Genomic DNA, 11,006 nt, shown 5'->3' with positions numbered 1-11,006 from the left:
TGCGCGCAGGCGCGGTGTGGGCGCGCTGACCTTCAGCGGGGCTCTGGTGCAGGCGCCGCCATGTTCGCCCGGGGGACGGCCGTCGCGCTTTACCAGCCGCAATGGTAACGGCCTGGGGCGCGGGGCAGGAAGGGGCCTGAGGCGAGGGGGAGAAACGTCCTAGGGGCGGAGGCAAGCGGTGGGGCGGCTGGGGCCGGCCCCGGGACGCTGAGCGGGCGACGCTTCCCGCAGCTGTGCGGCGCCCGGGGATGGCGGGGCTGCCGCCTGGGCCCGTCCCTGAGGGGCTGTGGGCTCCGGTGTGGCTGGCGAAGCGGTGACCGTGAGGCTGAGGGCAAGCGGCTGCTTTCGGCACGGCGGGGAGCCGCTGGGGACGAGGCTTCGTGCTCTTGGCCGCGACTGGGTGAGGGGCGAAGGGGAGACGAGGGCTCAGCCAGGGAGCGGCGAACGAGCGAGGCAAGGGCAGTAAAAAGGACTGCTTGGTGGATGACAGACGATGCGAGGAGACACTGCTTCTGTCAGAAAACGGTCCAGCCTTCGCTTTAATTGTCTTTAAAAGCCAGTTATGGGTTTTGGGAGTTGTACCCTTCTGATGCCACGCTGTCTGGCCTTCGTTTACATTGTGCCGTTACCTGAGGCAGTGGATAATGTATTAAATGACATACGGTATCATAAGGAGAAGGAGGGAAGATCCGGATACGAGGTACGATTTAGAGTGGCTTGTCCCTACTACACATAGATTTTAAGAAACAGCAATTCTTAAATTTCCATCCCTCTGAGAGGGACCTGCCCTTGTCAGGCACTGGTTTGGTGGAGAACTAGTGAACTATAGTCATTTCTCCTGCGTTCATTTTCAGGGGCCAAGTCAGGAACATGGCAACTCTGAAAGACAGTAAGTATTGCTTGCATTTGCTTTTGAGAGAGGGAAAGTGTTGCATGAAAACCATATGTTAAAAGAGAATTTTGATTAGCCTTTATTTGACACACTGCTTGTGATGCACCATGACATGGATATCTGAGCTTCTGGCATGTTGTATTTAATACACACAAGTGTCCTTCAGAAAAGGCATTGCTTAAAATGATTTTAGCACTAACAATTTAGATGTCGTTTCTGCAATAGAATATCATTTTAGTCAAGTGTATTTTAAAAATATCATATGTGCTAAGTTAGATTTTTACTTACCTTTAGGAATTAATTTCTTCTATTATTTTATAAACTTGGAGAAGAGAGGGCTCCTGGGAGATCTTCTAGCAGCCTTGGGGACTACACAGAGACTTTTTACAAGGGCATGTAGGGGTAATTGCTCCAAACTGAAAGAGGGGAGGTTTAGATTAGATATTGGGAAAAAGTTCTTCCCTGTGAGAGTGGTGAGGCCCTGGAACAGGTTGTCCAAAGAAGTTTTGACTGCCACATCCCTGGCAGTGTTCAAGGGCAGGTTGGATGGAGCTCTGAGCAACCTGGTCTAGTGGAAGGTGCCTCTGCCCACGGTGGGGGGTTGGAACAACATGAGCTTTAAAATCCTTTCCAACCCAAGCCATTCAATGATCTGTTATGTGTATTTCCCTGTGCATTGAAGGGGGAGAAAAATAATGGAATTATTTCCCTTCAGTAATGCTTCTTTAAGCCATTCCTCATAAGTTCTACAGAACACCTGTTTAGTTTTCTTTTTGCGTCAGCATTTTTATCAGTCTCATTTTGCCACAACCAAAATAAAGAAGGACTTTTTTTTTTCTATCGCTTTATAGTTTGGAGTCTTTTGGGTTTTTTCCTCCTGATGTCATCTAGGAGAAGATGACAGTATGCCTCAAATGTTAAATCTGTGAAACATGTAGAATGAAAGAGAATAGTAAATAGATCTTATGCTGGGCTAAATATTAAGTAAATGTTATGTCTGGGGTAAAAAACATACTTACTGTAAAGATGCATTTAGGTTAGAGCACTGTTCTTACTGCTTTCTTGATGTGAATACTAAGGGCATATCTTCTATGAGGTTTATTGATTTGGGGGTTTTTATTTCATTGAGGATAGCAATTGCTAGCAGGTTATGGCTTATTTTTGACATTATTACACCCAGTACAGCCTATGACCTTCAATTATTAACCTTGTAGTTACCAGGCGCTTGAAATCCATCAAAAACATTCAGAAAATAACAAAGTCCATGAAGATGGTTTCTGCAGCAAAGTACGCAAGAGCAGAGCGGGAGCTGAAGCCTGCCAGAGTCTATGGCACAGGAGCACTGGGTGAGAGAAGACACTTGCATCTGTGATGTGGGAACACAAGAGGAAAGTTTTCATGGCAGTGATAAAATGCCTAGATGTTTTTAACCTTTTGGTAGTTTATTTTCAAAAGAATCTGCAACTCTGAGCCACCTTGAATATTCCTTATAGATAGTTAATGGAAAGTGATTTTTAAGAGCGCTAAGGTGAAATTTATGATGATTTCTGATTACTTTTTTAACTTTGTGGGGTTGGTTTTGTTAGTCATAAAAGCACCACAACTCAGAGTTTCTGCTTCTATCCATTCATCGAATTGTGTCCCGTCTCTGTGGCATCTACAGCTACTGCCAAACCTCCTTGTGACCTCTTGGGCTGCATGTGCTCCTGTGGCAGTGGACTTGCACAGTGAACTTAAACTGAGGAATGGCACTGAACCTGATGCAGAGACGTGGCTGGCTTTGAGTTGTTTCTTTGTCACCTCTGACCAGACCACATGCAAACCTGTGAGGGAGACGACATTAATCTGTGATTTGGAGCCCATTTAGAAATAGTTTTAGTTAAAATAATTTGAAGGTATTTTCATATGACCTATTTGCCTCCTGACACCCTTAAATAACTTATCTCTTTATCTTTTTTTAGCTCTTTATGAGAAAGCAGAAATAAAGGCACCTGAGGACAAGAAGAAGCACCTCCTCATTGGTGTGTCCTCTGATCGAGGTCTATGTGGTGCTATCCATACATCTATTGCTAAAACCTTGAAGAACGAGATTACCAACCTCTCGAATGCGGGGAAAGAAGTTATGGTGGTTGGAGTAGGTGACAAGATCAGAGGCCTGCTTCAGAGGTAAAAAAAGAAGGGTTTGATTTCTGTGGGAGAAATTTCAAGACTGCTTGGAAACCTGGGTGACATTCACAGGCAATTGCACTTAATTGCATGGAAATGCTAGATTCAAGTTCTCTTAAAATATATGAACAAGACCTGTAAATATGCTAAGGTGCCTTTTGATCATTTGGACATTTGGAAAACTGCACAGCATTGTTGTATTTTAGGACTAAAAGTCTGAAAGCTAGCACTGCTACAGGTGTGTGTTTAGCATGGAACTATCATAGTCATTTAACTGAAAGGCAACATTTATCCGAGACCCTAATTCAAAAAAAAGTTTGGTTCAGAAGACTAGCAAGTTCCTGGGACTTGGTGCCTTTTGTTACCACATAGTTGTACTTGAGAGCATCCACTTTTTCCAGCACAGATTTGTTATTACTGCAGGACACATGGCAATTACTTCCTGCTGTCATTCAAAGAAGTGGGACGCAGACCTCCGAGCTTTGGAGATGCTTCAATCATTGCCTCAGAGTTGTTGAACTCTGGGTATGAGTTTGATGAAGGCTCTGTCATCTACAATCGCTTCAGGTAAGATTAAACTGAAGGTGCACTGGAAAAATACTGGGTAGAAAGCTTCAAGGAGCACATTGACCTGATGAAATAATAGCAAAACTGACTGTGAGTTATTACATTGACTTCATTTCTTGAGGAGTGAGTGTATTGGGTTGCATGTGAAGAGCTGTTGGGTGGGTTTTTTAGCCAGCTGTGGTTGGAATTCTGTCTTTACTGGTATAGTAGGTGGTGTTATATTTACAGCACGTCCTATATCTGCATGATCTTGAGATCTCTTCATCAGGTTTATCACAGCACTTCGTGAACTGGAAGGTCTGAAGTTGTCTGCGTTGTATGATTTTAAGCATTCAGTTTAGGGTTAGTTGAACTGAAGAGCTTGTTACACTCTTTTTCTACAGATCTGTCATCTCCTACAAGACTGACGAAAAACCAATCTTCTCCCTTGAAACAGTTGCTGGTTCTGGTAAGTAGAGAATTTCACCGGTTATGTGAAATGATAAATCACAGAAAAACTACTCTTATGGTATGTAAACATCTCACTATGGTGCAGGTATCTTAAGTTTAACAGTTTGTTTAGTCTTGGCAGTCCAAGTGTGACTTCTCCCTGTGCTACAGCACCTTGGTCTTAAAAGGAAAGGTCATACTTATTTTGGTTGAGATTCTCTCTCAAGCAAGGATTGTGCAAACACAAAACTGTCAGTTCCAGTGTTTTCAGCACTGAATGACCTGGGTAGTGAGTGACTTTGCACTACTCAGCCAAAATACCCCAGAATGTTTCTGTAGCATTGTATTGAAAGGTTAACTGTAATACACCAACCATGTATTTGGCCTTGGTCAGAATTGGACTAAACTAGTATAAAATTGAGTAGCAGTCTTTCACTTGTTTTGCTGAAAGTTGTACAGCTTGGATTTCTCTAAATCTTTTCTCTCATGTTTTACAGAAAGCCTGAGTATCTATGATGACATTGATGCTGATGTGCTGAGAAACTACCAGGAATTTACATTGGCAAATATTCTGTACTACTCCCTGAAAGAGTCCACCACAAGTGAGCAGAGTGCTAGGATGACTGCTATGGACAATGCCAGCAAAAATGCTTGTAAGTCTACACTGTGGGTTTCCCAGGGCTTTAGTAGTTTAGCATAAATGTACTGACCTCCCTTTGCATAATTCTCTGTTTCCAAAATAATAATAAGAAATTATCTGGTTCCTCTCTTTAATGTCAATTTGAGTCTTGTTTTTTTGAGCCAGTTCAACTGAGATTCTTTTCTGAACATATGAACATTACTTAGTCCTTGGAAAGAGGGATTGCAGTCAAGTATAGGAGAAACAAGATTAGGTAGCTGGAAGTAAAATAACAGATTCTTTCAAAAGAATATGAAATGCTAAACTAATCTTGTAATGGATAAATATTCTTTATACTCTTCCAATATGACTGATCTGAGGATTTCCAGAAGTTTTATAAACCTGTACGTACACATGAGCACAATGCAATTGGTACTGCGCCAATCTAGACATGGAGAAACAGAAACTATGGTTAAATACTTCAGCATCTATTGATCAGCAAGTTGAGAATATCCAAGTATTCCTTTGAAGGTGTCCAACCTGAGGGTAGTTGGTATTAGTGGGAGACAGCTCATAGCTTTTCATGATGCATGGTGATAAGACCTCAGTCCTAAGAAGGTGACATTGCATAAAGGATACTGGTGACTGAGGGAAGACAACATGATGTGTAGTTGGACCGTGGGCCAATGGCATCCTGGGGTATATTAGAAGGGATGTGATGAGCAGTTCAAGAAAAATTCTCCTGCCCCTCTACTCTGCCCTTGTGAGACCGCATCTGGAATATTGTGTCCAATTCTGGATCCCATAGTTCTAGAAGGAGAGGGAGCTCCTGGAGAGACTTCAGCACAGGGGCACCAAGATGATGGAGTGGTGCACCTCCCTTATGATGAAAGGCTGAGGGAGCTGGGGCTCTTTAGCTTGGAGGAGACTGAGGGGTGACCTCATTAATGTTTACAAATATGTGAAAGGTGAGTGTGAGGAAGATGGAGCCAGGCTATGCTCAGTGATGGCCAATGATAGGACAAGGGGCAATGGGTATAAGCTGGAACATAAATGATTCCAGAGAAATACAAGGAAAAATTTCTTCCCTGTTGAGGTGATGGAGCACTGAAAGGGGCTGCCCAGATGGGTTTTTGTCTCCTCTGGAGACATTCCAGCTGGACGAGTTACTGTGTGACCTGCTCTAGGTGGTCCTGCTCTGGCAAGGGGGTTGGACTGGATGAGCTTTCAAGGTCCCTTCCAATGCTTAAGATTCTGTGACTACCTGGAACTGTAGCTGTGGCTCCCTGCTGATTGCTTTATCTTGAAAGAAAAAGGTGATGCCTTCTGTGTTTTTATAAAAAAACAATTGAAGAAAGAAAAAACTCCAACCATTCCGTCTACCCTTGCCAGAACAACAGTGACTGTAAGGAAACGCCAATGTAGTTAATTGAAAGTGAAATCTAATTTAGCAAGCAAATAAAGCATGCTTGTGTTATGTGAAAATAAGCTGTGTCATACCATTACTGGTCTGTCAGCTCTTCTTCACAGGTTTAACTCTTGTGCCTTAAGCCAAATTATCAGGTTTCTAGATTGTCTACTAGTGATGTTATCTGTGGGGGAAGGAAAACTAAAAGTGGAGTGAGCTTCTCAATCATTTGCATGAATTTACAAGACCGGTGTTCTGTTCATACAGCTTGCCTTTATCTGCATTTGAATTAAACGTTTATTATATGTTTAAATTCCAACCTTATATCTTTTCTAGCTGAGATGATTGACAAACTGACCTTGACATTCAACCGTACCCGTCAAGCCGTCATTACCAAGGAGCTTATTGAGATCATCTCTGGTGCTGCTGCTCTGTGAGTACTCATACTGACATGAAACAGGAATTGTTGCCAAGCCCTGCAGCGCTTCTATGTCCTGCTTCAGCCAGGGCAACAGGGAGATTAGGGCACATAGGTCCTAAGAGCAAAGGGAAGACAATCCGTGGCATGACTCCCAAGTTTTTCAGCTTGTGTGGTTCTACTAACAAGTGTGAAGTTTTGCAGCCTTTTTTTGGCAGGTGAAGTTAAAAAACTGGTAAAATAGAGCTTTAGCCTCAACACACATCATTGCCTGAACAGGTGGTGGTTTTCCTCCTTTTTGGCTTTGGAGTGGATTTCTCCCCTCCTCTCTTCTACCTGGACTTTTCCTCCTTTGTCTGCTCAAACAGCCCAGGAGGTTTGTGGAGGGGGGAGATCAACTAGTGTCGCTGAAAAGCTTTTGGATAAATCAGCCTGTGGTGACGTTCAGAAGCTGAGAGTTTGGGGGTGGAGTTGGAAGAAGGAGAGAATTTCCAGAGTCTGTTGATACTGAATGTGTATCTTACTTTAAGTTCAGTATTTTGCTTATTTCCCCAAGAAAGAAGTTTTGTGAAGTTGTGTGCTGCAGGCTACAAATGTGTGGGCTTAGACCACAATTTGTAACTGCATGAAGCTAATGTGTGTGACATCTAAAAGCTAAAAACTTATGCTGTACTCAGATGCAAATACATGTGTCAATATCCTGTATGTTTCCAAAATTCCTGGGATACTTCCTTATATACATACATATAGAGATTACATATAGAGGTTATGTGCTGTATTGTGCTCCTCACAATACATTTGTGGTCTATGTGCATAGTATTGCTTGAATGTGCATGAGTTGCTTCTTAACCTGCTTGTTCTGTTTTTTTCTCGTAATACCATAACCAGGGATTAATCGGAAAAAGCGGTTCAGCCGATTCCAAGAGGTAAAGTTCTGAAATAGAAACCAGATTGTATTTTAAAAAGGAATTAACACACAACATCTTGAAGTCATAGGAGAAAACTGGAATTCGATAGATTGGTCAGACAAACTTCTGTTCCCAAACAACTGTGAAACTGCCCACTGCTAGTTTGAATATGTCTGAACAAAAAGTTCTGGAGTGTCTGTAACTTTAAGCAAAGCATCTCCATGATAGCACACTTCCATATTTGACATAACTCTGTGGCTTCTGGGATAGTGGGTGTGTTTGAAATTACTGTTTTAATCTATTTTATAGTGCTCTATGTTATGCAATGACTTTAAAATGTCTGTATAAAAGACATTGTACCCAAAGAGGTTTCTGTAGCAAAATAAACATATTCAGAAGTTAAAACTTCGAAGAAAAATAGGCTTGATAAAGACTTGGGGTGGGAGGGGTAAGGAATGTCAGTGAGCTGAAGGATTGAAATTGGGAGGAGATAAAAGCTTTAAATAAAAATCCCAAGACCTCAAATAATTAAACGGGTTTTAATTTGCTTCAATTTTCCTTACAGGTGAAGAAGAGCTCTTGTGAGCATATGGTTTAACCTGCCTGTGTCTGTGTTGACAAGATTACTCTGTTTTGTGAAGAAGCGGTAAAAGCCCCAGAAATCTGAAAATTCTTACAATAAACCACCTACATGAAACAAATAACTTTGAATATAGTATTACTACTGTTTCTAGATGTGCTTGTTCTAAAAGGAACTGATCTGATGACAAGTGGCATTTCGGTGTTCATGTCATGGTCAGTGTCTGTGTATATGAGCTATAAAATACAGTGACAGTGCATTTCTCAGACCTCTGGGCATGACAGGAATGAGAAGAAGGAAAACATGTAAAAAAATGAAAGTATAGGAGAAGTGTAATAAAGAAAAGAGTAGAAGCTGCTGCTGCCAGTTTGGCAGAAAAAACAAGAGGGGCTCAGACTATAAGGGAAAGAGGGTTTGCAAAAGAGGTCTGAAGAGAATGGAAGTGACCAAGAGCTTCACAGTGATCTGTGTGTGTGACAGGGACAGGCATGAGCAGCCACCCTCTGGGGTCAAGTGGGACCTAAACCAACTGGTCCAGAAACCCTACAGTCAAGTGCTGAGCTTGAGCTAATGTGTTTCCTTAGAGGCAAATTGTTGGCTTAATGAAGTGGTGTGTGGATGCAACCCTGCAGCTGGAGCTCCTCTCCTGTGGAGACAAGCTGAGAGCTGGGCTTGTTCAGGCTGCAGAAGGCTCTGAGGAGACATTAACAGCAGCTTTCCAGTGCCTAAAGGGGCCAATACGAAAGCTAGAGAGGGGCTTTTTGGATGGGTCAGTAGGAACAGGACAAGGGGAAATGGCTGCAAACTTAAAGAGGGGAGGTTTAGACAAGATACTGGGAAGAAATTCTTCCCTATGATGGTGGTGAGACACTGGCATTGGCTGCCCAGAGAGGTTGTGGCTGCTCCATCCCTGGTCTAATGGAAGGTGTGCACCTGTCTAATGGAAGGTGGTCTAATGGAAGGAAGTGGAATGAGATGATCTTTAAGGTTCCTTCCAACCTAAACCTTTCTACATACATGCAGATAAAAAGGGACCATCATGACCTGAGGTGGGATCTGGGGAAATGAGGGAGCCTGTCTTGGAGCAAACTTGTCAGAGATTTAGAAAACACTTTGTGTCATCTTGTACTACAATTTATTCCTGGCACAGCTGGTTGGAATGAGTGAATTCAGGGACTATTTAAATGTGAGAATTAAAAATAGCCACTGGATGTTCTGATAGTGTAGAAGTCCCTGATCTATGCAAGTCTCAGTTATAATCTTGAGCCTGTAATTCTTCTAAGGGCAATTGTATTTTTATTTAGAACCCCTTTTAAATCATGCTTCATCTTCTTGTCTTTTCCAAGTGTGAGAAGTGCTGCTTTGAAAGTGCATGCCTCAAAAAGACAGTAGATTGGTGAAGTTGAGAGCTAACCCCATTGTTTAAACAGCTTCCATTTTTATGAGGTAATCCTGATGATTTATGTTGCCCTTTTCCTTAGTTAATTTATCCGTCCTCGCCTCTTCCATGTGAAATTACATTTCCATTCAGGAATAATTTAAGGCTACTGCTGCCTTTCTAATGCAGTTCCCACCATATTCCTGCCCTGATGGGCTGTGAACCAAGGTTCATGCTCCTGGGGCCAAGCTTTCCCACAGCATCTGAAATTCTGTGGCTGCCTGGCTTGCTGCCACCACCTTGATTGAGTGTGCCAGTGGTGGGCTCAGCAGGATAGGCAGCCATGTACTGCCATAACCGTGGGTGGGAGGGTAATATTGGTAATGCTGAGCAGGGAAATGCTGGGCTGTTTGAAATGGTTGGCAAAGTGGAAACTGCTGTGTGGGCCCTGGGCAGGGACAGTACGCCAAGTCAGTAGGGTCCATCAGGGATCCTCCTGATGTCCTCAATCCATCTCATGGTTCCTTTCCTCACCCCTCACATGTCCTTTAATTCCTCTGAGAGAGGCAAGGAAATCCTTCCACTTCCAGCCTTCCCTTCTTCCCCCTTTCAAGATGCAAAGGTATGCCTTGCATGCAGCCTGGGTCAGGTTCATGTAGCTAAGGTGTAACATGTCTGTAGAGGGAAGTTCCTTCCAAGTCCTTGAGTCTCATCTTCATAGAATGGTTTGCACTGGAAGACACCTTTAAAGGTCATTTAGTCCAACCCTGCTGCCATGAGCAGGGACATCTTCAACAGGAGAGGTGTTCCAGCCCTCTGATCATTTCTCTGGCTTGCTGGACCCACTCTAACAGGTCCACATCTTTCCTGTGCTGAGGACTCCAGAGCTGGAAGCAGTACAGAGCAGACTAGAGGAGCAAAGTGTACTCGACCTGCTGGTCACCCTTCTTTTGATGCAGCCCAGGATATGGCTGGCTTTTTCGGCAATGAGCACCCATTGCTGGGTCATGCTGAGCTTCTATCAATCAGTACCTCAAAGTCTTGGCAGGGCTGCCCTCAATCTCTTCATCCCTCAGCCTGTATTGATGGCAGGGGGACCGTGACCCAGATGCAGACATTTCTAAGATAGGAAATGTGGTGTCAGTTCCAAACTGCCCAAAGCTTCTCAACAGAGTGGGGGGAAGGAAGAAAGGACATCAACCCGCCCTGACAAATGATGAGCTGCAGGACTTGGTTGTGGGTCCAGCTCCCCTTTCCTCAGGTTGCAGACTTGAGATGGGACTGATAAAACAGACAAGGCTGTTTATTGACTAATCAACACACTACTAACGGTCTAATAAATCAAAGAGCTAAATAACTTCTAATAATAGATCCCTATTATTTACAGTGCTGTCCTTCACACTCTGATTAGTTACACAGAATTAATGAGTTATAGTTTAGCACTTGTTTGTGGTATTAGAGTCTACATAACCACTACTGAAGAACAGCTCTGTTCCTCCTCATTCTACATTACACTGCTCACTGTTCTTTCAGGATCTTCCCTTTTTTTGCCACTATAGTTTCACCCTTTTCCTAGTCAGTTTTCTTCCTGAATAAACAGTTCCCCCATAAACACCTTTTCTTCATTGTACCCAACTTTGT

At 43.2% G+C, this 11,006-nt stretch overlaps 1 protein-coding gene across 3 annotated transcripts; it reads left to right on the top strand.

Moving 5' to 3' along the window:
- The first annotated feature begins 10 nt into the window (after positions 1–10).
- ATP5F1C (ATP synthase F1 subunit gamma) lies at positions 11–8,111 on the top strand. 3 transcript variants are annotated; one of them, XM_062020199.1, is made up of 10 exons: positions 11–104; positions 855–889; positions 2,107–2,238; positions 2,854–3,058; positions 3,482–3,625; positions 4,009–4,073; positions 4,552–4,707; positions 6,418–6,514; positions 7,388–7,425; positions 7,973–8,111. In XM_062020199.1, the coding sequence occupies exons 1-9, from the start codon at positions 61–63 to the stop codon at positions 7,392–7,394; spliced, it is 885 nt and encodes a 294-aa protein (XP_061876183.1). In that variant the 5' UTR covers positions 11–60; the 3' UTR covers positions 7,395–7,425; positions 7,973–8,111. The 3 variants fall into 3 exon arrangements, with proteins under 3 accessions (XP_061876183.1, XP_061876189.1, XP_061876197.1); XM_062020205.1 differs by lacking the exon at positions 7,388–7,425; XM_062020213.1 differs by lacking the exons at positions 7,388–7,425; positions 7,973–8,111 and having other exon boundaries at positions 6,418–6,518.
- Positions 8,112–11,006: the final 2,895 nt, after the last annotated feature.

This window comes from Colius striatus, chromosome 1 (assembly GCF_028858725.1).
Source record: "Colius striatus isolate bColStr4 chromosome 1, bColStr4.1.hap1, whole genome shotgun sequence".
In the NCBI taxonomy this organism is placed as follows: domain Eukaryota; kingdom Metazoa; phylum Chordata; class Aves; order Coliiformes; family Coliidae; genus Colius; species Colius striatus.
Note: the sequence above shows the minus strand (reverse complement) of the source record. Positions and strands in the feature narration are given on the sequence as shown.